Source organism: Lepidochelys kempii, chromosome 8 (assembly GCF_965140285.1).
Source record: "Lepidochelys kempii isolate rLepKem1 chromosome 8, rLepKem1.hap1, whole genome shotgun sequence".
Taxonomy (NCBI): domain Eukaryota; kingdom Metazoa; phylum Chordata; order Testudines; family Cheloniidae; genus Lepidochelys; species Lepidochelys kempii.
The window spans coordinates 77231007-77258341 of NC_136387.1; the positions used below are offsets into that span (position 1 = coordinate 77231007).

Sequence of the window (27335 nt, forward strand, 5' to 3'; positions counted from 1 at the left end):
AGCACCAGGTTGCAACACTACTGACTCAGATTTGGAGGGGGTGGCTGTAGGGGCTCATGGGCCAGAAGTGTCAGGGTGCAGGTGGAGGGAAAGTTGGCGGGCAAACCCATTGGCCACCCCACACTTTAAATGACACTCTGCGGCTCCTGGTTCTCAAGAATATTACTCTTCAGAATCTCACCCTTGTTTTATTTTTAAAAGCAAGGCTTTAGCTTTTATGGTTATAAGAAAAAAATCTTGAAAACATGAAACAACTGTACCCAGTGCAGTAATTCATGCCTGAATCTGTAGAGAGCCTGACACAGTGGCTCTGAGTTGGGTGACCTGCACCATTCATTTCTATTTGGTTTTAGCTCAAATGCCTGATGATGATTTAAATGTCATCCTTTGTAACTATTTCACTACTACCAACTCCTATAAGGAAGGAAAGAAGAGGATCACAGATCTGCACAGTTTGGTTTGATCAATACTCCATTTGGTGCTACAAGTGGAAGAAATTTTGGAGAAAGTCTGCTTGCCACTTTTTTTGCTCACTTCCCTCCCCAACCCCCCAAGTGCTTCCCACTTTTGTGTGTGTGTGAAAAGGCCAGCAGGGAGTGCCCTAGAATGCATCTGAGCCCCATCAAGGGGGAGCCAATCCCAGCAAAGCATGCAAATCCTACAACCAGCCAGACACCACCTGCAGATTAGCGACGACCAGGTCTGTTCAGGTGGTGGGTGTGGATCAAACAATTCCTTTCTGGCTCTTGTGGCTGCTGCTTCTCCTCTGCTGGAGGCTTAGGTAGCCAACACTGCTTGGGTTACCCTTGTGTCACCTTTTCAAGCTCTCTTCCACAACTATGAGGGTTAGAAACTTAATTTTTTTAAAATGAAAACTATGATTCTAATGCCACCCCAGGCCTCTGGGAGGCAGAGTCTCATGCATATTCCTATTGGGTCTGTGCCTTTATTTGTCCTGCCGAATGATGCATCAGAACTCTACTGAAGGGAAGTCAAACCCAAGGAGTCAGCAGAGCATGCATAACTATATTCTGAACATTTGCAGAATCTGTTGTGAGCGCCAGTTCATTCTGGCATCTCAACTAGGTACAGCTTGGCTTGTAGATAGAGCTTTGGAGAGTACCACCGCATACACACCCCAAACTGAGCTGTAAATGTAATGCCTACTATGCTAGGTTTGATTGCAATCCATTGTGGAATTCTCATCTATTTTCATAAGATTTTTCACACCAGAAAAATAAATGTCTCTTTTAACAATATTTTTGCTGATTTTTCCCCTTCCTTTCAGGATGAGGCAAATCCTCCCTCCAGTCTGAGAAACTGGGGTATATACTGGAAATCTCTTGTGGGAGGGGGGGAGCCTCTTAAGGATGTCAATGTCAGTCCCAAGGCAGAAGAAGCCCCATAGCCGTAATGTACCTTCCTCTGCAGGTGGGAAATGGCTGGTGGGTGCACATTTTTAGAGATGCATTAGCCCTGTCTCTCTGCTTGTCTCTGGCCTGCACTTGACCCCAAATAGCCCCTCTATAGTCACAAGGAAGCATCCCGTTCCTCTCCCAAACCATGGAAACAGACTAGTTCCAGTGTAGAGAGGGTGCAGCATTTCCTCTTATGACACATAAAGCAATTTTCCAGCTATTTCTTTCTCCATGTGACTCCAGATTAGTGTGGTAATCAATGGGCCTGATTCAGATATCACTTAAGCTGGTTTTATGTCACTGCAGCTAAGGTGAGCACCTTAGCATCTAGAGGTGTAAAAGATTTATGAAATCTTTGTCAGCTTGGGCATATTGTACATCTAAGTTATTTGTCCAGTATTGCTTTAAATGTCCCAAACATTGAGGGGTGTGCCACTTCTCTTGAGATTCTCAGGGTCTCAGTGCTGTCCTCCAAAATGAATTGATCATGATAAATGAAAAAGCAGGTTTCTACATCACAGCAGCATTTTTGCCTTTCATTCAGGCTTGTTCCAATATTTATTGACAAGCTAGAAGGCTTTGGGGTTTCTCTATTTTGTTTTTTGCTTATGAATGGTCATTTAAACTGCATGATGGAAGCTTTGCATAAAAGCAGTACACAGAATTATTGCTTTGGAATGTACATGCCTTTGGTGTTGTTTGCTTTCGCACAGCCGTAGCCCATTTTAAAGACTCCATTTTTTTGATAAGAGGGTGACAAATAGTATTTCAGATCCTGAGTACAGCTGTATAGTATGTCATGTTTTAGAGTTTACAGACGAGCCCTTAAAGTTTATGGTATGAGTATGGAAATTTGAAAATATTCCCTAGTTTGTGTCCATCAGAATACTGCCAACCAACTTGTGGAATAATAATTGCTCCTCTTGAGCTTCTCTAAAGTTGCCTGTCAGCTTTTCATCTGCGGGAATAGGGCTTCTTCTTTCCCTCGTTGCTAGATGGAAGGCACAGTATGCTGCAGATGCCCAATGTCCTGGAGTGCCAGGTGTTGTTCTTATTCTTCCTTTTCTCAGCATCTTTGCAGGTAGTCATGGCCTTGCCATTTTAACAGGATCTGCTTTCCTGTGCACCTCTGGCCCTCACCCATGCTGCTAGAAAGCAGTTTGGGAAGAGCATGGGCACCAGATGACTTTTCAGAGACTGTGAAAGGGATGATGGGTGTTTGAAACCTGCTCCCACAATTCCCAGGGTGGGAATATATAATTCCACAATATGCCATCAAAATTGTCCAGAACGCTGCAGTGGGCAAAGGACTCTGATATACCTACCCACACTGCACTGTATTTAAATCAGAGAAGAGAAATTGAGATGAGAAATAAGGGGAGCCAGAAGACACTTGCGTAGAACAGTAGTGGGTTTCTGCAAGATAAAGTGGGTTTCCCCTAGCAGCAAAAGCTCAGGAACAAGGAGGCATGGCTGTAGGACTCTGCTCCATATACAGCCCTGGCTCCTCCTTGAAAGGAGAGCCGCTCATTCTTATGTGAAGAAAAGGAGGGAAAACAGCCCACCCCTACAGCCCTAAGTAACTGATTGCTGAGAGCCTGAGTTCATGATTGAGATTGATGGACTTTGGTTTCAGCCCTCACTGTTCAAACACTTTGTGTCTCAGCCCTGTTCAGTAATCACCACTTTCTTGCCATTTTGCAATCTGGAAACAATCAAACCTGTTCTCTCTCTTAGTGCTATGAAAAGTTAGGGAGGGAAAGAAAATGACAGTACTCTCTATAAGTGCAGCTTCATTCAAAAGATGTGCAAACTTAGATTTGGGCCTGACCTAGAATTCTGGATTCAAATACCCACATAATTTTGGTGAACTTGGATCTAAGCCCAGATGAAAACTTTATGGCTGTTCCCTACCTCTCATGGGCTGAACCAAAATCTTAAATACCCAAAGTTCAGGGAGTTTTTAAGTTAAGCATTATATTAAAATATCCATCTTTCCTTGGAGTGAACATAAGACCAATTTAACGTTTCCTATGATTTTTGGGTCTGGTTGTAAACATTTCCCACATGTACCACTTTATTTATTTTGAGCTTTGTAACATGTTGGCTTTCTTGTAACTGTTGGGGCATTTATGTGAAGTTTTTTTGTTCTTTTAAATCAATAAAATGTTGTACTTTTAAGACAATGGAGCACTCAAATTAAGAAGTTTAACAGAGAAGTGTGTCAAGCTGCTGGCTTTTTACTTTAGGGCTGCCATGCTAGGCTGTGGCCTCCTAATGATATGAATTAAGAGGCAGAAGGACTGAATATCTAGCAGTGTTTAAGTAACATTTTCTTTTATCTAAAGTCACCCTAAAGAAACTTTCTCCCTCTTTCTGTCTCTTTCTAACTTGTAGCCTTCTATTTCTCTCTGGATTTTTGTAATTAGTTGTTCATTCCAGAAAGACATTTACCAGGAAACCAATTAATTTTGGAAAATAAATTATTTTAGAGGTTTCACTCATGTGTAATGTCTAAAAAATATCCTGCCAGAAGTAATTACAATATTTTTATGAAGTAATAGTTCTCCAATTTAGCATAATCCTGTACTTATAGTTCACTCATTATTGCCTCTTCCTCCATCCATTCCTCTTCAATAAATAAATACAAAAAACAAATTACTGTAAATTTTGGCACAGACTTATAGTTGCATCATTTTCTTAGAAGTCACGTGCTTTGGATTTCCTCTTGTTTGTGATATATTGAAATGTCTTTCAGATGTTTTTAATTATAAAAAAAATTTCAGGAAAGCATAGTAATCCACAATAAAACTTCATTTATTTATTTTTTTAAATAGCCAATACATTAGTCTACTGTATCTATGACTGAAGCTTATACAACAAGGTCAGGCATTTACTTAGACAGCTAGATTGGTTAGAGGGAAAGCAGGCTTAACTAAACGTACTTTCAGTTCCTGTTTCCAATTGAGATTCTTCTCTGCCTAGGGCCAAGCCCACAGTGAAAGCTCATTGGTCCGAGATGCTTCAACTTCCTACACAAACAAACTTCTGCTGTATTGCTAAAATGAAAGAAGCAGCTTGTTGTCATGGTGTATTCTAAAGTCTGGATTCAGGACAGAGGGACAGTATTTTAGTTGCTGATCTGTGATGCTGACATTGTGCTGCATGAAGAAGTTTTCATTTATAACTGTTGGACTTGTGCCCAGACTGCTATGGTAGGATTTGGAAGAAAACACAATAAGGAGAAGAACGTCAGATCAATTTTGCAGGAACATATGTGGGGGGAAAAGGCTTTAACAAAAGACACTTTTCAAACAGTGAAAGAACTAGACAATGGACAATAGTTATGAATCTTTAAAAAGCTATCCTGAGTCAACCCCTATTATCCATGCAGGTAACTATGTTCTTCATAATTAAGCTAAAGAATACCTGACTGTATCTACCATAGCCTGTATTTTTATCAGGGGAGGAGAGGAGGGCCGGGAAAGAGGAAACAGAATGAAACTTTACAATTTCAGTGCCTGTTGTTTCAAGTTTAATGTTTTTCTCTTTTAATATTTTGTTACCATAACCAGGATCTTGGAGAAAGGAATGGTTATGAAAATGTGTTTGTTTGAACTGCTTATTCAGTATTGAATAGGAATTTTTTATTATTTCATAGCTTTAGCAAATGTATGATGTTTTGGGTCTGTCCCCCAAAAGAGACAGTGCTGTGTCTGGGTACAAAGGTACTGTGAGTGTGTCATAAGCCCATATTCTGCAAGATAAAAGGTATAAGAAAGAAGGTGCACATTGTTGGTACCAGCTGGATGTATGCATTTTTGGCCTCAAAGGAGAACTTGGGCTGTTATGGAAAATTACCCAATGGTAGGATCCGTGAAAGCATGAGGGGTTCTAGGTCCTTGACTTCTTAGATTACTCCTTGGTTGTTGGAAGTGGCATTGTCTAAAAAATGAAAGGAAGGGGGAATAATAGGGGGAAACATTTATATAAATAAACAGAGCTCCATTTTTTGATCTTCCAGAGTTAATAAATACAGCAGAATTTGTAACTATGGTAGATTAGTGTTCTGAGATGCTGGGTCAGATTTTCAGCTGGCATAAATGGGTGTAACTGAGCTACGCTGATTTACACCAGCTGAAAACCTGGCCCATATCTTTTAAAATTTGCCTTGACTACTATTTTGAAATTTTGAAAAAAAATTCACATGACAACAGCAACGAAGGCAAATTCAACACGTGTACATTTAAAAAGAAGGGCAAAAACCAAGACATAGGATGAGGTATTTAACCTACTTACACCTCATGCAACCCCATTGACTCTAGTGAGGTTGCACAGCATGGAATTTGGCCCACAATATCTGTTGCTATAATTATATTAATATCTGTAACAGCTGTTTGAGGTCACTGGACATGAGTCAGAACTCCAGAGACAAGTTAGGTAGGTAATAGATGCCAATCAATATTAATAAAACTTTTGCTTGGCTCTTACAAATAACAGCTTTGAGAATATTATCGCCATCAAAATAGGAAATACTAACCTGGTATATACGGACTTAATTTTAAAAATGCAGATAAAATTGAGTAGGATTATGTTGCTATCCAAGAGCGATCTTGGCAGGGTGGTGACAGGACACAAGAGGAAAGAAGAGAACAGTTGGCCACACCTTAGTCTTAGATACCTCTGTCATTAGCACTAAATTAAACATATTGGATGAAAGCTGCAAATCATGATTTTATTCAGAGGTGAACTGCTACAGGTGGGAGACAAATGGAGTACAAAGTGAACCAGGTTTACAATGTGACTCAAAACCCACCCATCATCCTTCCAGGATCAATTGGTCATTGTTCCAAGAGCAATTTTCTTTTTATTCTTTTTTTAATGCCATTTTACTTGTTGACTGATACTACATTTTTTTGCAGGTACTACTTACGTGCTTAGGAAATTGTGTTAATTGTCTCCACAAAGGCCTGATCCTACAGTCCTAACTCGGGCCAAACTGCCAGTGAAGCAAATAGAAGTTTAAATAGGAGTTAGGACTGTGGGATTGAACCTACAAGTGAACATTAACACACAGCAACAGAGCAGTTAACAGTGCTGAATTGAAATTATATGGTGTTACTTTTGTCCTTAAGTCAGGCAAACTTCAGGACTTCCTAACTGGGTATGTTGGCTTTTTCAGATGCTGTGGTGGTGCGGGCCACGCAAGTGAGACAGAGTAGCTAAATGAGATGAATAAACACCCAGAAGTACCCCTCTGGAAAGCCATATATTATTTTATGTAGTTAGTTATTATTATTTACCTTTTTGCCAAGCACTGGTGCTGTGTTTAGTGCTATTCAGATAGAGGAGTATACAGTGTGGACAGAATATAAGCTTGGCGTCTGCTCCCAGAAATTTACAACCTAAACAGCAAAGGGTTTGTAATGCCAACAGATCCAGAATTGGCCTGGCATAAAAGAAATTCTGAATGAGTAGAGTCAGTGTTAACTCCAGCAGCCTCCAGCATAGTGGGCAAGTAGAGGGTTTGACTGGAGTGCACAGGTGCTTGGGCTAGTTCCAGTTTCTGGAAAAGACTCTTAGGGTCAGCAGCGTACAAATTCAATCAACTTCAGGGTGCTCTGTAACCTGTGCCACTGGGCTGAAGTGGACACAGAATGTGGTGCCATATTGCTGACCCCATGTGTCCAGACCTAAAAAAAAAAAAAAGGCATGAAATTGGTTTAAAAATAGAAATTAGAAAAACAATATTTTTGTATTTTGCCTAATTCTCTTAAATTTGTATTCAGTCATTTTGGACTCTTAAGTTCAACCCTGATTATACTCTCAAAAAGGCTGTTTGCTACTTGGTGTGGGCTGCTCATTCCTTTTCTACCTCACAGGTATGGGGACCTGCCAAGCTATCCTCCTTGCTACCTACACAAGATAGGAAGCTGCCCACTTGCATACTCCCTCCACAGTCCTCTACCTACCTCTGGCCTGTATTCACTTGTGCTTCTCATTCACTTGCGCTTCTCCCCTGGCTCCCCATCACATTCTCCTTCTTTACCATGCCACTTTCCCCTGGATCTTCTCACCCTGCCTCCCTGAATCTGCTTCCTGTTCCCCTCATTCCAGACTCTGTTTTCTGTCCTCCTTCCTAAATATCCCCTTCCTTTCTGCATCCACAGTCTCATTTCCAATACTTCCACATTCTCCTGTCCTCTACCTGGCTGCCTCTTCTTGGTAACTAAGGGGCTACCATATTCCCTGATGGCAATTTAGTTTTAGCCCCCCTGGAAGCAATGAGAGGTGGTGGCCATCTTTATTGAGGGCAGCCTCATTTTTATCTACAAAGGTTAAGAAGACAGAGGCCACTTTGCTGAAGAACACCTGTGGCTTCATTTCTACGGACAATAATGGGAGATAGCTGCCATATTGTATAAGGGCAAAACTTCACAATATTGGAGGCAGAAATAAGGATATCATGGGAACCATTAAGAAAACCCCACATATCCCAAGACTCCGGGTAAAATTACAACCACATGCTAAGAAGTGCTCAGGTGGAGCTTTGAAACAGGCTCAGAGACAAACATGCACAGCAAAGAAGAGAAAACTCCATTAAGATGTGGCTTTGCAGAGAAACTGGGATGCACCTCAAAAACAGAGCAGCTTCAGCAAGGTGGTCCAGATCTCAGTAAAGCAGAATGGGACAGGAGCACATTCACATACAGAGGAAGGGCAGAAAAGAGCCATGGGGGAAAAACTAATAGAAAAAGCCTGTAAAAGAACAGATGTTACTTTTCTAGAGCAGTGAGGTTGATATTGACAATATCTGCCCGAAATACTTGGTTGATGATAAATTGACATGGCTAAAATGGATAGGTTGTTTTGAGCAGTTTGTGTGGCATCTGGACTTGTCAATAAGAATAATGAGCACCGAGTAAACTGCCTTACGTACACTATGAGAAATGAGATTGACAACATTCTGATAACCGTAGATTAGAAAAATTTGTATGGTACACATTTCATTGGGAAATCTGAGGAACTCTGACAGAAGACTTTAGGAACAGGTATCAAAGAAGGGACAGGTACCTCTAGGAGATGTACCACAACTCTACACCATTCATGGAAAATTACTTGTGTCCACCGGGAGCTTCTGAATGCTATAAATATTAGAAAAAGGGTCATTAGGAAATATTATGCAGATCATCAAAGCAGGTGGAGTTGATATACAGTGAAAAGCAGATGTTTCTTAGTCAACTGACCACTGTGGATATTTGCATCCATGGAAAGTGTATATAAAATATCTCCAGATCTGAAAAGTAACATTTTGTATGCATATTACACTCCCTTTGCACAGGCGTGAATGGCTACAGAAAGTGCAAGAAAGTGGAGAATGAGGCCCAAGGTCTTTTGGCAGCTGTACTTGTGGGAGTAGTGTCAGATGGCAGCTGTGGATATAGGGGTGGGGAAGAATTTGTGGGATATTTGCTGGTTGGCTCATCCATCAGGAGATATTTATTTGTTCATTTATGTATTTTATGAATATTGTAAAGGTTACACAGCACAATACTTTGCTGATTATTCTTTGTTCAGGGTTTACAGTCCATGACTTGACAGAAAGTGTGCTCTGGAATTGGCAGTGCTCTGCAACTTACTAGAAAGAGAGCTTGGAAAAATAAGCCTTTGAGACAATTATTTGAGTAGTACATTATAACTTATTTTTCCTCTTCCCTTTTCATATATATACACAAACAAGACTTCATTATCCTTTTACATTGCAATGGAAAAACAAGCACGTAAGGAAACTATAAACTCAATTATAAAAAATAGGAAGAATACTGATGTAATTTTCTATTAAATTTCATAATTTGCAAATTAATCCAGTGGTTCAGATAACATGATGGCATAAATTCATCTTGTGTAAATTCATTGAATACGTGCTAACGAGACACTGTCAACTTAAGTTTGACCTAAAATGTAAGTGTACTACACAAGCTTTTATAAAACCTTCAGCAGATTGAGATGTTTGCGCATTTTAGTTCCACTGAAATGAGCTGCTTTTAAACAAACAGTCTCTCGCTGGAACTTCAAGCTCTGCAGCACTGAGTTTCTGAAAGTGAAACTGACTACAAACAAAAGTGAAACTGGTGTTGTTTTTCCTTGACCAATCTCAGAGAAATGACAAAAGTAAACAGAGAGTTTAAGTAGCCATCAGTAAACTGGATTTTAAAAAATCCATTCACTTACGATATTAAAAGGTGACCTTAGTAACATACAGTATGTAGAGAGTCCCCCTGAGTGCCTGCTTCACAATATCCCTCCCTCAACTCAGTGGATATTCAGTATATTAGGGACCTCTTTTGGACCATAATATGATGAGTGAACTTCAGACACTTGAACATAGCCTTTTTGAACTGATTAATACACACAGCTTTCTCTTATTTATTGTGTCTTCCAATATTCCTTTTTCAAATGACTCACTGTTAAAGAAAGATTTATTTAAATTCTTCAGTGAAGTTCCCTTCTAATGCAAACCGTGATTCTGCCTCTAGCAGTACGAGATGCAGTAACTCAATAGTCCTATGATTTCTTTTCTTAATTCTTAAATGTTTCCCTTCCTCCTTCCCTTGTGGGATAGGTGAGAAAAGCAATTGCCTCCAGTGCTTAATGCATCACAACTCAAAAACTCACTCCATCCTTGTAATTTTGAATCCCAGCCCAGCTGGTGGTTCCTGGATTTCAGACTCTGAATATGAGTTCAGCACTTTTAAATCAATCACTCTGAACAGTATTTCTGTCAAGGAGAAACCTCTTCTGTGTGTGTGTGTGTGTGTGTCAGGAAGGCTTTCTTTATTTTCAGGGGCAGACCCTGAGAAGTGAACACACACATAAATGTACCCAGTATGTAGAGAAATATTAAATCATATATAATTCTTTCCATTTATTTAGAGTGATTGTTCTGTTCCTCTTGTCTCTCAAACCAAGGAAGATGTCTGTACTTCATTGGATTTGCAAATAGCTCTCCTTTTCCCATTTATTTGTGTTTCCATATCAATGAAAACACTTCAGAATGTTTTAGTAATTAATAGACTGATTATACGGAGCATTGCCCTCTCTGCAGAATCTGTAGAGTTCAACTGTATACTCTATACAGATATTAGCTAAAGAAGATTCTCCCTTTGCTCACATGGAGGGGGCCTGCACTTTTTGGAGCAGAAGTCTTTGGGTTGTATTCTGATTGTCACCATGATGTTCTGAGTGTGCAACTCTGAACGTGGCCAATTACTCTTTAAAAAATGGAATCCTCCTGAGTTGGATAATGTTATCTTTTGGGCTTAAAAAAATCCACCCATTTATGAAAATGTTATGAAGTGGTTCACTTTTGTTAATGGTCCTTAACAATCCTTCTCCTCCTTCTTCCTCAGTATCATGTTGCACCAACCTTAGTTGGGCCCAGAAAACTGGTAAGCTGTAAAGCAAGTCACAACCAACCATTTCTAATTTGCTGCACAGCGATCCTTGGACCACATGCTCCCTTCTCCCACAGCCTCAGCACATATCATATGGTGCCATCTTCCTCTGAGAAGTCAGATTAACCAGAGAATTAAATTCAGGTTTCTTGCATTGTAGCGCAGACAGAATCATTGAGGGAGGTCTGCAGAAAAACTTGAATGAGGCATTTTTAAAGTTAATTATGTATGGACAACTTTTATTTTCTTTATAGTTTAATATTTAAATTTATAAATGCATCATGTCAAAGTAAATATTATAAATGTCATGAACATGGACTGGATCATAATGGTCCCTTCTGACCTAAATATCTATGAATCTATGGATCTAACATTTTAAAGGTATTTTATGTATGTTAACTTGGTTTATATATTTGCAGAACCTTTTACAAAAGATATAATAAATATATGAAAGTGTGTTGTGGTATAAAAATATTATTGGAATGAATTTGGGGTAGTTGCTTTACTCACAATGAGTGGAGCTGGTTGAAAAAATAGACATTTTCATGAAAAACTTGGAAATGTCAAATTTGTTGTCATGCTGAAGTGTTCAAAATGGACCCCAAATTTTTGAAAACAAAGAAGAATCTGAAATTCTTTGGGGAATTTTTAAATTAAAAATGTTACTGAGACATTTATCAAAATGTTTCACTATGGAAAATTATAACCATTTTGATAACACTGACAATTTATGAAAAATGTGTTTCATGCTTTTAGTATAGGGTATTTTTGAACAGCAACAAAAATTTGTTCAGAAAATTTCAACCAGCTTTATTCACAAGTGGTGAATTCTTGAGTTAGAGCTACTGGGTACCAATCACATTTGAAAAAAAGTGGCAGCTTGTTTTAGTTGCCTCTATATGTATTTAGAAACCTTGAGTGAAACTCTGAGCTGCACTTTAAGGTTATGTCTACATTATACACCACTTTCGGCTGTGTGAAGTGTATGTGTAGCTACATACCAGAATGAAAAACATACTGTGTTCACACTGTGGAGTGTAGCTACACATATCAGTGAAAGGCTCTGATAGAGGGGAGACAAGTAGGGGAAGGCTTCCACTGTTCCCCACTACCAGAGCCTTTCATTGCAGCGAGGAAAGGCTCAGTCGGGGGGAGGCAACAGGGAAAAGGCTCAGCCTTTCCCACTCCTGCCTCCCCTGCCACCAGAACCTTTCCTGACTCCTGGAGACTTTCCTTGTTCCAGAAAAGGGCTCCAGCAGCGGGGAGTTTCCTGCTGCCAAAGTCTTTCCCTGAGATGGGGAAGGGTTCCAGCAGCAGTGAGCTGACAGCCTTTTCCCACTGCTGGACTCTTTTCCTGCAGAGTGGCAAGGCTCCAGCAGCGGGAGGCAGTATGACCTTACAGTGCTCAAAATAGCAGTGTAGCGGGAAGGCATGGGCTTGGTCCAATAGAGAACATGTAGGGTATCTTCACTGGCTTAATCCATGCCTCCCTGTCTACACTGTTGTTTATACCTGTGCTAGGGGGGCTATGCATGTATGTACACTGCACTCTTCCAAAAGAATCCTATGGTGTAGATGCATGCTAAGAGGCACAGCACAAAACTGATCGTCCAGGGGAGAAGGGGCTATGACATCTTTAAACCACTTTTATGCCCTCCCAGTTCTAGGCTACTGCACAGCTTCTAGCATAGTTTAGACAGCTCAAAGTGCCTGATTATGGGACACAGTGCTGCCCAGAATCTCTACAGTGCTACGAGCTTCATCCCTGCCCTGACACACACTTCCTGTCTCCAGCCCTGACCTTGGTATGCCCCCTGTGCACATCAGGTCTTGTGAGGGGTTCCTTGGAAGGCAGCCTCATCCCTTTAACTTTCAATTCCCATTTTTTAAAACTTCAGCCATATATCTTGTGATGCAACAAATGAAATGTAGCCACATGGAGATTGTCTTCTGCATCGCAACAGTTGGGTGTGTGGAGGGAAGTTCATCAAAAATAGCAGTGTTTTTATTCACCCTCTTGGTTCCATTATTTTACCTTGACTATCTCCTTCTTAGTTCTTGTCTTCTCTTCCTTTAGAATTCCCTGTAGCGGTAGAATACAGATTAGGCAGTCTCTGAGGCTGTCTGCTCTGCTTTGAGGGTAACCATTAGGGATGCTCAGAGAATCACATTCAAGGGCTTTCTCTGCCAGAGCGTGAGGAGGATGCTATTCCCATAGCCAGGCTGTCTTTCTAGCCTCCAGCAGTCAAAGAGCTGAATCTGCAAACTGACTTCTTGAGCCCCTCTAAAAGCAGACTTCCAAAAGCACCTGCTTTACCATATTTACTGATGTTGAAAGTGGTATATTTCAGGCAGGAGGGAGAAGGGGGCCAAAAAAGAAATCCTTAGTTGGAGGCAGGTTTCTTAAGGTTGGAAGTTAGTACACGTATGCATTATGCCGTTTTAATAACTGAGAGGAAAAGTATTTAAAACAGAGCTCTTAAATGACTAAGCTGGGTGTGGAAGAATGTTTTTCCCTAGTTGGGCCCCTTACCATATGTACAGTATTATTACTGTAACTGTATTGTACTAGGAATGATTTATGTAGTGATTTATCCACTCTACCATGACTGTCACCAATATCTATTATCAGCTCATATTCAACCCTTTTACAATGGCAATATATGTAACTTTGTATGCTGCTGCATTATTTGCTTTTTAAGCAATAAGATACTACAGGGTGTACATTATTGGCCACTAGAGCATGCCTCCATGTGTTCATTAAGCACAAGTCTGGAGCCAAAGCGCACACCCGCTATAGGAGCATGATTTAAGGCCAGTCATATGTACCCAAAATCATTTTATTGTGATTCTAAACTGAACATTGTCAATTTTAAACTGGGTTTTTACATTTCATTTAAAAACAAGTTTGGTCTGTATCAAACTAATCTTGTTATGAAAAGCAGGCAGGATAAGGAAAATGGGGGAGGGGGAATGAAACTTTTATTCTATTTTGGTGCAGTTTTTAACCCCTGTTTCAGATGCTACAGGTTTTTGCCTAAAGAAGCTGCCAAAATCCTGTAAATGTCATTTCTTGCTTTCATAACTGGTGCTGCTTTGAAGTCTAGTCCTGTTCTCCTGTTCCTGTGACCCAGTGGCTGCTCCTCTCAATTCTGCTTCTCTAGCAAATGGGCCATTTTGAACTTTCATTTTCTGTTAAAATAAATCAGGGGAACTAAACAACTTGAGACTGGTAGTTTAAAAAAAAAATTATACCAAATTCAGCCCATTTTTGTTAGTAACCAAAGTTTGTTATTTTTCCCCATCTGATGGCTGTTTGGTTTGGTGGCCTGTATTAAATGAGTTGGTAGTGTCAATCCAATTCCTACTGGACTGAACTGAGATAGAAACCGAACTATCCTCTCTCCACAAGAGATTTCCACTCTTAGGATTTTAGGCACACTTCTGGAACAGTTTGGGGAAGCTTACCAGAGGAAGCACATACTGTACCTGTTCCATGGATAACAGAGGATTCATTCTGCATGGACACTTTTCAAAGACACCATAATAGAGGCTCAACTTAAATGTATACCCCAAATTAAAAAACACAGTAAAAGAACTAAAAAACAGCCACCGTGACTTAACAATCATGTAAAAGCAGCAGTGAGAGATAAAAAGGCATCTTTTAAAAAGTGGAAGTCAGATCCTAGTGAGGTAAATAGAAAGGAGCATAAACACTGCCAAATTAAATGTAAAAATGTAATAAGTCAGAAAGGAGTTTGAAGAACAGCTAGCCAAAAACTCAAAAGGTAATAACAAAATGTTTTTTAAGTACATCAGAAGCAGGAAGCCTGCTAAACAACCAGTGGGGCCCCTGGACGATCAAGATATAAAAGGAGCACTTAAAGACGATAAAGTCATCGTGGAGAAACTAAATGAATTCTTTGCTTCTGTCTTCACAGCTGAGGATGTTAGGGAGATTCCCAAACCTGAGTCATCTCTTGTAGGTGACAAATCTGAGAAATTGTCACAGATTGAAGTGTCACTAGAGGAGGTTTTGGAATTAATTGAGAAACTTAACAGTAACAAGTCACCAGAACCCGATGGCATTCACTCAAGAGTTCTGAAGAAACTCAAATGTGAAATTGTGGAACTATTAGCTATAGTTTGTAACCTGTCCTTTAAATTAGCTACTGTACCCAATGACTGGAAGATAGCTAATGTAACGCCAATATTTAAGAAGGGCTTTAGAGGTGATCCTGGTAATCACAGACTGGTAAGTCTAACGTCAGTACTGGGCAAATTAGTTGAAACAATAGTAAAGAATAAAATTGTCAGACACATAGAAGAACATAAATTGTTGCGCAAAAGTCAACATGGTTTCTGTAAAGGGAGCTCATATCTTACTAATCTATTAGAGTTCTTTGACGGGGTCAACAAACATGTGGACAAGGGGGATCCAGTGGACATAGTGTACTTAGATTTCCAGAAAGCCTTTGACAAGGTCCCTCACCAAAGGCTCTTATGTAAATTAAGTTGTCATGGGATAAGAGAGAAGATCCTTTCATGGACTAAGAACTGGTTAAAAGACAGGGAACAAAGGGAAGGAATAAATGGTAAATTCTCAGAATGGAGAGGGGTAACTAGTGTTCCCCAAGGGTCAGTCCTAGGACCAATCCTATTGAACCTATTCATAAATGATCTGGAGAAAGGGGTAAGCAGTGAGGTGGCAAAGTTTGCAGACGATACTAAACTGCTCAAGACAGTTAAGACCAAAGCAGACTGTGAAGAACTTCAAAAAGATCTCACAAAACTAAGTGATTGGGCAACAAAATGGCAAATGAAATTCAATGTGGATAAATGTAAAGTAATGCACATTGGAAAAAATAACCCCAACTATACATACAATATGATGGGGGCTAATTTAGCTACAACTAATCAGGAGAAAGATCTTGGAGTCATCATGGATAGTTCTCTAAAGATGTCTACGCAGTGTGCAGCGGCAGTCAAAAAAGCAAACAGGATGTTAGGAATCATTAAAAAAGGGATGGATAGATAATAAAATGGAGAATATCTTATTGCCCTTATATAAATCCATGGTATGCCCACATCTTGAATACTGTGTACAGATGTGGTCCTCTCATCTCAAAAGAGATATACTGGCATTAGAAAAGTTTCAGAAAAGGGCAACTAAAATTATTAGGGGTTTGGAACGGGTCCCATATGAGGAGAGATTAAAGAGGCTAGGACTTTTCAGCTTGGAAAAGAGGAAACTAAGGGGGGATATGATAGGGGTATATAAAACCATGGGTGGTGTGGAGAAAGTGAATAAGGAAAAGTTATTTACTTGTTCCCATAATATAAGAACTAGGGGTCACCAAATTAAATTAATGGGTAGCAGGTTTAAAACAAATAAAAGGAATTTCTTCTTCACTCAGCGCACAATCAACCTGTGGAACTCCTTGCCTGAGGAGGTTGTGAAGGCTAGGATTATAATAGGGTTTAAAAGAGAACTGGATAAATTCATGGAGGTTAAGTTCATTACTGGCTATTAGCCAGGATGGATAAGGAATGGTGTTCCTAGCCTCTGTTTGTCAGAGGGTGGAGATGGATGGCAGGAGAAAGATCACTAGATCATTACCTGTTAGGTTCACTACCTCTGGGGCACCTGGCATTGGCCACTGTCGGTAGACAGGATACTGGGCTGGATGGACCTTTGGTCTGAGCCAATCTGGCCATTCTTATGTTCTTGTAGCCATATTAGTCTGTATTCACAAAAACAACCAGGACTCCAGTGTCACCTTAAAGACTAAACAGATTTATGTGGGCCTAAGCTTTCGTGAGTAAAAAACCCACTTCTTTAGATGCATGGAGTGAAAATTACAGATACAGACATAAATATATATTGGCACATGAAGAGAATGGATTTACCTTACAAATGGAGAACCAATGTTGAAGGCCAATTTAGTCAGGGTGGATGTTGTCCACTCCCAATAATTGATGAGGAGGTGTCAATACCAAGAGAGGGAAAATGTGCTTTTGTAGTGAGCCAGCCACTCCTAGTCCCTATTCAAGCCCAAATTGATGGTGTTAAGTTTGCAAATGAATTGTAGCTCTGCAGTTTCTCTTTGAAGTCTGTGTTTGAAGTTTTTTTGTTGAAGGATGGCTACTTTTAAATCTGTTATAGAATGTCCAGGAAGATTGAAGTGTTCTACTGGCTTTTGTATGTTACCATTCCTGATGTCCGATTTGTGTCCATTTATTCTTTTACGTAGGGACTGTCCAGTTTGGACAATGTACATGGCAGAAGGACATTGCTGGCACATGTTGGCATATCACATTAGTAGATGTGCAGTAAATGAGCCTCTGATGGTTGGCTGGGTCCTATGATGGTGTTGCTAAAGTAGATATGGGCAGTGATGAGCTACCAAAATCTTAACAACCGGTTCCCTATAAAAAGTTCTAATTTAAGGGATGTATTTTTTGTACCAACAGCGTTACCATATGTCCATATTTTCCCAGATGGCGATTTAAGAACCAAAAAGCCTGACCTGTCTGGGAAAATACGGATGTATGTTAACTCTGCCTAAAGTTCTTTTTTAAAAAGATGGGCCTGAACTAGAAATGAGCTCCGTTTCACATTTGTGGGTCCCTGCCACTCTCTGGGGGTGTGCTAGGGTGACCAGATGTCCCGATTTTATAAGGACAGTCCTGATTTTGGGGTCTTTTTCTTATATAGGCTCCTATTACTTCCCCACCCCCTGTCCTGATTTTTCACACTTGCTGTCTGGTCACCCTAGGGTGTGCACATGTGTGGGTCCCAGCTGCTCCGTGCCCCCCTCATTGAAGCAGATGTGCAAGGTTACTGCCCTGGGAACTGCAGGGCACCAGGGAATGTGGGGCCAGCAGCAGACGGGCATGGGGCAGGGCTAGCTGGAGGCAGGGGGTACAGGGCTGGTTCCAGGCAGGGCAGGGGGTGTGGCAGGGGCTGGTGTGGGCAGGGGGTGCAGGGGTGGCTGGAGACAGGCTGGTGCGGGCAGGGCAGGGGGTGCATGCGGCAGGGGCTGGTGCGGGCAGGGCAGGGGGTGCAGGGTTGCTGGAGACGGGCTGGCTGCGGGCAGGGCAGGGGCTGCGGGCAGGGCATGGGGCTGCGGGCAGGGCAGGGGGTGCAGGGGTGGCTGGAGACGGGCTGGTGCGGGCAGGGCAGGTGGTGTGTGCGGCAGGGGCTGGCTGCAGGCAGGGGTGCGGGGGTGGCTGGAGGCAGGGGCTGGCTGCAGGCAGGGCAGGGGTGCAGCAGGGGCTGGCTGCGGGTAGAGGTGGCTGGAGTCGGGCTGGTGTGGGCAGGGCAGGGGGTGCGGCAGGAGTTGCTGGATACAGGGCAGGGGCTGCGGCAGGGGCTGACTGCGGGCAGGAGGTGCAGGGGTGGCTGGAGACAGGGCAGGGGGTGCGGGCAGGTGATGCAGGGGGTGGCTGGAGACAGGCTAGTGCGGGAAGGGCAGGGGTGTGGCATGGGCTGGCTGCAGGCAGGGGGTGCAGGGGTGGCTGGAGGCAGGGTCTGGCTGCAGGCAGGGGTGCGGGGTTGGCTGGAGACGGGCTGGTGTGGGCAGGGCAGGAGATGTGGCAGGGGCTGGCTGTGGGCAGGGGGTGCAGGGGTGGCTGGAGGCAGGGTGGTTCAGGGGGTGGTTGGAGGCAGGGGCTGGCTGCGGGCAGGGGTGCAGGGGTGGCTGGAGATGGGCTGGTACGGGTAGGGTGGTGGGTGCAGCAGGGGCTGGCTGCGGGCAGGGGTGCAGGGGGTGGCTGGAGGCAGGGGCTGGCTGCGGGCAGGGGTGCAGGGGGTGGCTGGAGGCGACTGGAGGCAGGGGCTGGCTGGAGGCAGGGCAGGGGGTGGCACTAAGGAATGATTCTATACAGAAAGCAATAGAAGTAGTGATCCAAGCCATTAGAAGATAGAGTAACTGTAACATGAATAAAATATACTTACCAATTTTCCAGTGATTATGCATCTCCTGCATTGTTGTAGTGAAATAAAATACTGTGGAAACCTTAGACCCCCTATTGGCATCATATTCCCCTGGGGTCTTCAGGATGAGGATGTGCCTTTGGAGGTACAATCCTGACTTCTAACCAACACTGCAGCAGCATCTCAGTGGTAGACGTACAGGATTCTGTCTCTCTGCAGTTGGAAGGTGCATGACAGGGGCTGGGCTCCTCTAGATTCTACGTTCCAAATCTAATGGTAAAAACCCTTGGAAGTTAACCCACTCTATCTTGTCACTTGGTAATATGGAACACCTCTTTTAGCAGGTCCCACAGGTAGCTGAGGTTGATGAGTTGCTTGCAGTATGGTTCCAATGTTAGGATGACAGATGTCCTGATTTTATAGGGGCAGTCCACATTTTTGGAGCTTTTTCTTACACGGGTACCTATTACCCTCCACCCCATCCTGATTTTTCACACTTGCTATCTGGGCACCCTATCCAATGTAGGTATTCAGAAAAAATGGTAAGGGCTATTGGATCCAGTGCAGAGGCATAGGCTCTCCATGTAGATGGTCCTGTATCTCTGGTACATACTGAGATTCTTGTGGATCCCATGATATCTGCAAGTCCTGGGGGTTAGATCTTTGTCTTTCAAATACTGCCCCAAATGGAAGAATTCTTTATGAAACTTGGCAAATTTCTTCTTCCCCTTTGTAGGTTATTCTCATGTGGTGGAGAATGGAGCCCTAAAATGGCACCAGTAGTCACCACTATAAAGTTTTTATTTCCACAGTCCTACAGAAAATGATGTACAGCAACATGAACTTGATTTGGAAGAAAATTGATTTAAAAAGTAGAAGGTGTCTTAAAGATTTGTTTCTTGTTTTATTACTGGCATCTGGATATGAAAGGGCATAATTTAGGTAGCTAGATCTAACTGGCATTTTTGATGTACTCTATATACTGTACTTATACCTGCACCCCAACAGCCTCTCATACTGCACCCCCATTCCAGACTTATGTATATCATATGTACTGTACTTATCTTGATCCCAGTTGATCTTTTATTTGTAAGCATCAGTAATAATTTTTTTTATTTAGCTATTTTAGCTATCTGTGCATGTTAAACAAGCATAGGATCCTGGTAAAATGACATAGGTGGAAACATGTTGCTTCCTTATACCTCATAGTTTCTTCCACATTTATAACTAATTGCTTTATTACTAGACAGATACACATTTGCAGTCTCACCCATTGCTAAATGGTATAGCAGAAAAGCTGTGGTGGTGGTTTTGTTTTGTTTTTTAAAAGCAAGGCCTGCAAGAACAGACAGCTGCCAATGTCTCTCAATCCAAGCTTGTCCATAGGAAGTGGCAGAATGGGGACGCTGACTGGCTTCATGTGGAACTGGCAGTGTCTTCTTAGCCCTCCCGCATAGGGAGATGGTGATAGGTGTCCAGCAGTAAACAGTCAGTGTCAGTTTTCAGCCATGCCTTATGTGCCCAGAGACTGTAAAAGTAGGAGGAAGAGGTGCTTCTGGGGATTTCATGCTCTGCTGGTATCAGTGCCCTTCGTCGGGGTTGAGGAGAGCAGGCTGTGGCCCTGGCTGGACTGCTCTTACCCCTTGCTCCAGTGATGAAGCCATGAAGCTGTTGGTGTAATTTGACTCTTAGGGAAATAGACTGTTTCTCCCTTAGCTTGTGTAGGCAGGGAAAGTGGGCTGCCGTTCAAGCTTTGTGCTTCTTAGTGGGACGTACTCTCCACCACTGGTATCATAATCTAGGACCATCTCTCCTCCTTGCCCCCTAGGGTTACCAGCCCTCCAGGATTTAATTCCTGGAGACTCCAGGAATTAAAGATTAATCTTTAACTAAAGTTTGTCATGTGATAAAATTCCTCCAGGAATACACCCAACCAAAACTGGCAACCTTGATCCAATGGTGCAGCAGCCTGGTTCCCAGGTGCTCGCCTTACCCATGGAAAAAATTCCCTGCCCTCTATGTTCCTATCATGGTCAGTACCTCATGGCCCATTCTGCAGTCCACATCCAGGGAAAACTGATGTGGGCACTTGTATACCAAGATAAGTACCTTAAGCATGGTTAAGGCAGACAGAACCCTGTATAGACTGCAAGATCAATCCTTTAGGGAGTGACAGCAGTGATCTGTCACAATGAAACATAAAAGCCTGCTACTTTACTTATTGTAAATCGGGGCTGTGCTGTATATTTTGTCATCATGTGCTCATTTTACAGATTACTGGGATACACCCTGAGATTACTCAAGAATATCAGCTGGTGCTCAACAGGGCTGCCTGCATTCACATTGTCCAGCATTGAGCACATTACACTGTGATCTGTATTGGTTTCCATTTTGTTTGTAGGGGAAGTGTAAAGTGTTGTTTTTAACCTTACACTGTAGGTGGCTTTGGTCCTGACTGCCTCTCCATATGTGATTTCACAACAACTGATATCAGCTGAGGTGCAGCAAGCTACCAATTTAACTGGGATAGGGCTTGTAACAGGGCATTATCAGGCAAAAGTTCTCAGCAAAGTCCTCCTACAGAGCTAAATGTAAAACCCATCTTTTCAGCCATGCTTTCCTGTAGAAGCACCCTCACTTAGATCACTATCAAACCCAAAACCAAGGCTACTTCTTGTCAGCAGAGAAGGGTGAGACACATATTAGTGTTGACCCTTTTACTTGTGGAAGGCACTCGGACACTATAGTGATAGGCACTATGTAAGAATTTAGATGCATATGTAGCAGGAAGATTTGTAATTGGGCATTATCAGAGAGCGGTCCTTGAATCTGGAAATTACACTCCTGTCCCTGGGATCAGGAGAGTCCAGACTTGTTGACCTTATGGGCTCAATGCATGGCCTATTTATTTCCCTGGCTTTTTCTGATGAGGCAGGCCAACTGAAGTAAACTGTTTTGAAGGGGGGAGATTTTAGTTATGGTGGTTTGGGGGTTTAGTGAGTATCAGTCCATTAGAATTTAGTATGATTATTTAATAAAAATTGCACGGGCATGTAGAATTTGGGATTAAGTCTCTTTGGTGAAGCAAAGCAAATAAAAACAATTATTACAGTAATTAAAGTTGTAGGGTTTATGGTTTCTCTATGAATTGACACTCAGTCTTTGTTCATGGGAGTGGGTGGAGGTAGAAGAGAGAAGGCTGTTTGCATACTGATAGGGCAGGATGCAGCTGGGAGGAAGCTAGAAACTCTGTCATGGAGTCTGCAAACAATCTACTGACATCAAATGGATGCCAGTGCTTGCTTGAAATCAGTAACAGGGAAGATAATGGAAGGAAGACGCAATAAGGGGGGAAAAAAAAGTACTATCCATTTTTTTCAGCATGCTGCCCTTTCTTTGACACATACCAGTTTCCTGTGTGTTCGTATGTGTGCGCACGCACATATGTTTTTACCCTACTTAGTCGTGTGTCAGCTTCCTACCAAGTCCCAGAAAGCACCCCTTGGCTGGCCTCATTTTTTAACTCAGTAACTTATTACAGTAAAGTTGAAGTTAATAGTTTCTGGAAAGATGATAGCAGTCTGCCTTTAAATGTACACACTCTGGGCTAAATGTTGAGAAATCACAGGTATGTAATGCAAATCCTAGGTGTGCCAGCCAAGCCTGTAGAAAAAAAGCTCATTAGGTTAATCTCTGGTTGGGTGACTAATGCAAAGGGAATGAGGTACTTTCCTCCCCGAGACTGCAGAGATTTTGACATAGCTTTCAAAGGAAATGTAGCTGGTCACTTTGTGCAGTTAGGTATGTTATCTGGTGCAGAAACCCTTGCTTTAGACCTCAGAATAGCATAGTAAATGAGACACACATAACAGCACATTCCATACCAGGGCTTAAAACAAAACCTCACACCCAGTTTGGACGAATTGACTTACCTAATTATCCAACATACTTTAAGAGCATTAAGAGCAGCAGCATATGAGAACTGTCTTACCTCCTGTTTTGCTTCTTGAGCTTTGCCAGATTTTTATGTTTGAAGACCTGTGTGTATGAAGCGATGCACTTGTTACATCCTATCTCAATCTTGTTTCCACAGTGACTTCCACATGTAACTTTAGCAAAATGCCTTGCTGCGCTAGCTTACTAGTGCCATGCATGTGTTAGTAAGGAGTAGCTGAAGAAGCGTGATTTTATTGATCTATGAGGTCTTTCTTGGGTACAATACTACTTACTGCTAAAGACAATAGGATTTTATTTTATTTTTTGTTGCAAGTGTTGTAATCAGCAAATAGCAGTCAAAAATTTTCAATGGTATGTAATCGTTAGCTCCATAAAGAGAAAAATAAATGGCTATCTTATCCATAAACTACATGGAATGGACTACTGACACACACAGAATCTCACCATAGTTTATGGTATTTCATCATGTTGCACTGCATTCCAAGTAATTTACTATGGCAGTTGTAGTTTCAGATTGAAAAAAATCTTTGTATTTTCCTACCTCCACCAATTTTTAAAATGTTTTTCATCTGTATTACACATTTTATTCTAGGTATTTTATTAGTCCTGGTGAGGATATTAGTAGATCCTTCTAAAACTCTTGCCAATTTTCAAAGAGAATTAACGGAAAGGGTAGGTTTCCCTGATAATCCTTTCAAAATTAAAATATAACACCAAAACATTGTTTAAGTGACACTGAGGGTCTGACCTAAGCCAACTAAAGCTGGGAAATTCAAAGTGAACAGCTGACACTCTCTGGTTAAGTGCTCATTGTGCTTATGTATTGAAGCCAGAAACTGGGAAACCTCAAAAGATACAGAGGTCAGTTCAGTTCAGATAAGCATCCAAAAGTTTGGATATTATCTCAACCCCATTAGTCTGGAGAATGGGCTAGAAAGCTTCAGGATCAGGCTCTCTTGTGAGAAATGCATCATTTCCTCATTGATCTGAACATGGCGGCAAAATGAGGATTGAGAGATGCATAAAATCCATTCATGTACCAGGCCACAACTTTTAGTAAACCTAAACTCAGGGAACAGGTACTACATGCCCATCACCCATACTCTCCTATACAAGGCATTAAGTGGTTCCAATGTGGGGTTTATAGGGCTCCTACCATATCATCTGTAACTTTGCATGGCTCAACTCAGCTCACTCAAGAGTCCTACCATTGCATGCTTTCTACAAGGGAAACAGAGGATGCAGAAGTGTGGGGACCTCATGCTGTGAGGGCCACAAGGTCTCAGCCTTTCCCAGGAGCCCATCAGCAAAATCACTGGCCTTTTGTGTCAGCAAGCCCTTCATTTTATCCTTTTAACTGCACTGGAAACTGGCTGCAAGTTGTGACAAATTATCATGGCAGCCAAGTAACTTAGGTATTTATTAAGCACATTTCTGCTTAACCTACTATGGCTCAAATGTGCTGCAAAGAAGGTGAAAAGTCTTCCCAGGCCTCTGCCAATTGGCTGTATGGCAGAAAAAATTCCTTTGTCCCCCAAGCAGGCAATTAGCTAGACCTTCAGCACCTGCAAGGCTGGATTCCCATGCCTAGTTTAGACTCTAGATGGTCCATGCTCTGCACCCCCTTCACATTCCCCCACCCATTGAGGTGGGTGGGCGGAATTTTTGGTCAATTCATGATGAGAATGGCTCTGTTGTGGTTCCTTCCCCTCTTAGCAGTAAAAAAGCAAGGAGTTACACAAAATATTTTTAACCAGTAGAAATGGACCTGAGCCACAAAGTTGGGATCAATGTCTGATCTTTCCTAAAATTTGGAGTGCTCTGACCCACATTATCTTTCCAACCCATCTTTATTTAAAAAATAATTTTACTACATTTTTTGAAAATATCAAAGGTTCAAGTTTTGTCCTGTTTTAGTTTTGATCCAAATTGTGCTATTCTACTTTTATCCAAACCAGTTTACTGTACCCAGATACCCAATGAACTACTGTATTAGCTTCATACGCTTATCTGATATAGGTTTCAGAGTAACAGCTGTGTTAGTCTGTATTCACAAAAAGAAAAGGAGTTCTTGTGGCACCTTAGAGACTAACCAATTTATTTGAGCATAAGCTTTCGTGAGCTACAGCTCACTTCATCGGATGCATACTGTGGAAAATACAGAAGATGTTTTTATACACACAAACCATGAAAAAAATGGGTGTTTATCACTACAAAAGGTTTTCTCTCCCCCCACCAGCAAGAGAGTAGGGTGGGGGGAGAGAAAACCTTTTGTAGTGATAAACACCCATTTTTTTCATGGTTTGTGTGTATAAAAACATCTTCTGTATTTTCCACAGTATGCATCCGATGAAGTGAGCTGTAGCTCACGAAAGCTTATGCTCAAATAAATTGGTTAGTCTCTAAGGTGCCACAAGAACTCCTTTTCTTTTATCTGATATACAGGCAATACTTGGGCACAGCAGGACTTGTAAAAAGTATCTCTTATAATACTCCCATAATTCATGTGATTTGTATATCATTCTAGGAGTTGACGTTAAAACTCACTAAATATTCATTCTGACTTATCTAAGAAATATCCTGTGATGTTTCACGGCGCTAGTCCTTTAAAATGGATGGCAGATTTTTGTACAGAAAAAGGAGCTTTGTATTCCCATAGCATTTACATTTTTCTTGAATAAGCTAAAACTCCAGTTAATTTGAGGCAGAAGAAAAGCCTTGCCTCTCAGCCACTAGCACTAAGGTTAGCCTATATTTTACTGAACTGTTGCAAGTAGAGCCTGGAATCACTGATTAATGCCAGAATCTCCTTTTAGTTTCTCTCTCAATGCATTACTTTAAAATTTGCATAATTGTTTAAAGTTGCACATTTTGCAGATACTCAAGTTAAGTGGTACATGAAAACACATTACATTATGTTACTGACAGGATCAAAACAGAAAGTGACATTTTATGCAGTTGTGTATTTTGTGAATCAGGCCTGTAATTGGAATGTATTAAGGATTTCCTTGACTCTGCCCTATGCTATTCCTCCCCAGCTCCCCCCCAAAATAATCCAAGTAAACTACAAGGATATTTAACACATTTTAAGCTGTCCAGTTCTATGTAGTTCCTTGTAAAGTAACTTGGAATGATGATTCCAGCTCTGTAAGACATGTTCAGACAGAAACTCACACATACACATAGCAACACAAAGCACGAACCTGTTAAGGATTTCACCTTTTAAGAAATGACAGAATAATTACAGTACAACATGTCCTTCATGACTAAAAACAACCAAGCTAAAGTGCTTTCAAGGCTGGCATGGCCTACTTCTTTACTGGCAAGCTGCATAAATCATAAACTGTTAAGGGATTGATTCATGCAATATGTGATAGAAGTCAATATAGTATGTGTGTGTATAAAATATGTACAACACACACAGATACTGATCTAAATTCAGTTCTTAGTGATACATGTGAAAGAGCATACTAATAAATAGATATAGTCTAATATACATATAAAATATCCAGGATACCAGTCATGCTTTTCTAATAGTACATAAGTGCTTCCATTTTAAACCCTCTTCATGAGAGGTTTTTAATGGCTGTCAGTTCAACCTCAGGTTGAAACTTGGTACATAAGAAGTTGTCAGCCCTGCAAGAATGTTTCTGGCTTTGTAATAGACAAAAATTCTGTTACCTCATTTTACCTATTTTTTGGCTGGATGAAGATTTAAATGTTGTGGTTTACAGTGTTTTAAAAGAAAAAAAATCTTACTCTACCTACACACACACACATTAAGGCTGTATTTTTATAAATCTGTGTTGGCACGTTGAGGTACATTAATGGTCCTTGGAGGGTCAGCTTGGGTGGATAAGTGGTAAATTTTCTTGCAAGCATCTGTGACCTGATATGCTACCATTGTCTTTCAGATACTGTGGATATTCTATACTAGTAAAGTGGGGTTTCCCTTTCTGTACATTCTACTGTTCAGACTGCAAATATGCTCCTGTTTTAAATAAGGCCAAGGGAATCCTGAAGGATCCAAATGCAAGAGTGACCCAACCTCCGCAGGTTTGTTCGGAGGTTAAAGAAATCACACCTACAAGAAAATTGTACCTACTCCAAGCCCTGGGAACTTCTTCTCCCAAGCCTTAACTTTGAGGGACAAAGGGCCCTTCACAGAGCTTCTGTTTGTGCATGAACAATTTTGCACACAGACTTGTAGACTGTTTTTGAGCATGGTTATCTACATGTGCAGGCATTAGATTCTGTTTTTTTGTTCATGTAGATAATAGAATGTACATGCACAAACTCATTTGGGCTTAGTAGAGCTTGGGAGAACAGGTACTTAAGGTCTAGAGGACAGATGCACAGTAGGGGGCTGGTGGGATATTAAGTTGCTGGGTTTGGAATAATGAAATAGAGATGCCACAAAGTAAAGATGAAGGTACAGTTCTCATCTGTGTCTGAATTTCACTGAGTACGAAAGGAATTTAAATACAAAGAACAAAGTAACAATAGTATTAAAGGTATGCAGTGGAGTTGGCACCCACCTTTTGCAAGCATCCCCTCTGGTTGGAT

At 41.4% G+C, this 27335-nt stretch overlaps 1 protein-coding gene across 3 annotated transcripts in view; it reads left to right on the forward strand.

The window, feature by feature from the left end:
- Window positions 1-4379: 4379 nt before the first annotated feature.
- The window catches only part of LOC140916102 (uncharacterized), a 219126-nt gene continuing 196170 nt past the window's right edge, over window positions 4380-27335 (forward strand). For 2 of the 3 annotated variants that reach the window (XM_073357154.2, XM_073357152.2), the window contains exons 1-2: window positions 4380-4812; window positions 10829-10867. In XM_073357154.2, the coding sequence (XP_073213255.1) occupies window positions 4752-4812; window positions 10829-10867 (100 nt within the window). In that variant the 5' untranslated portion in view covers window positions 4380-4751. The remainder of the gene's footprint in view (window positions 4813-10828; window positions 10868-27335) is intronic. The other variant, XM_073357153.2, reaches the window with a different exon arrangement.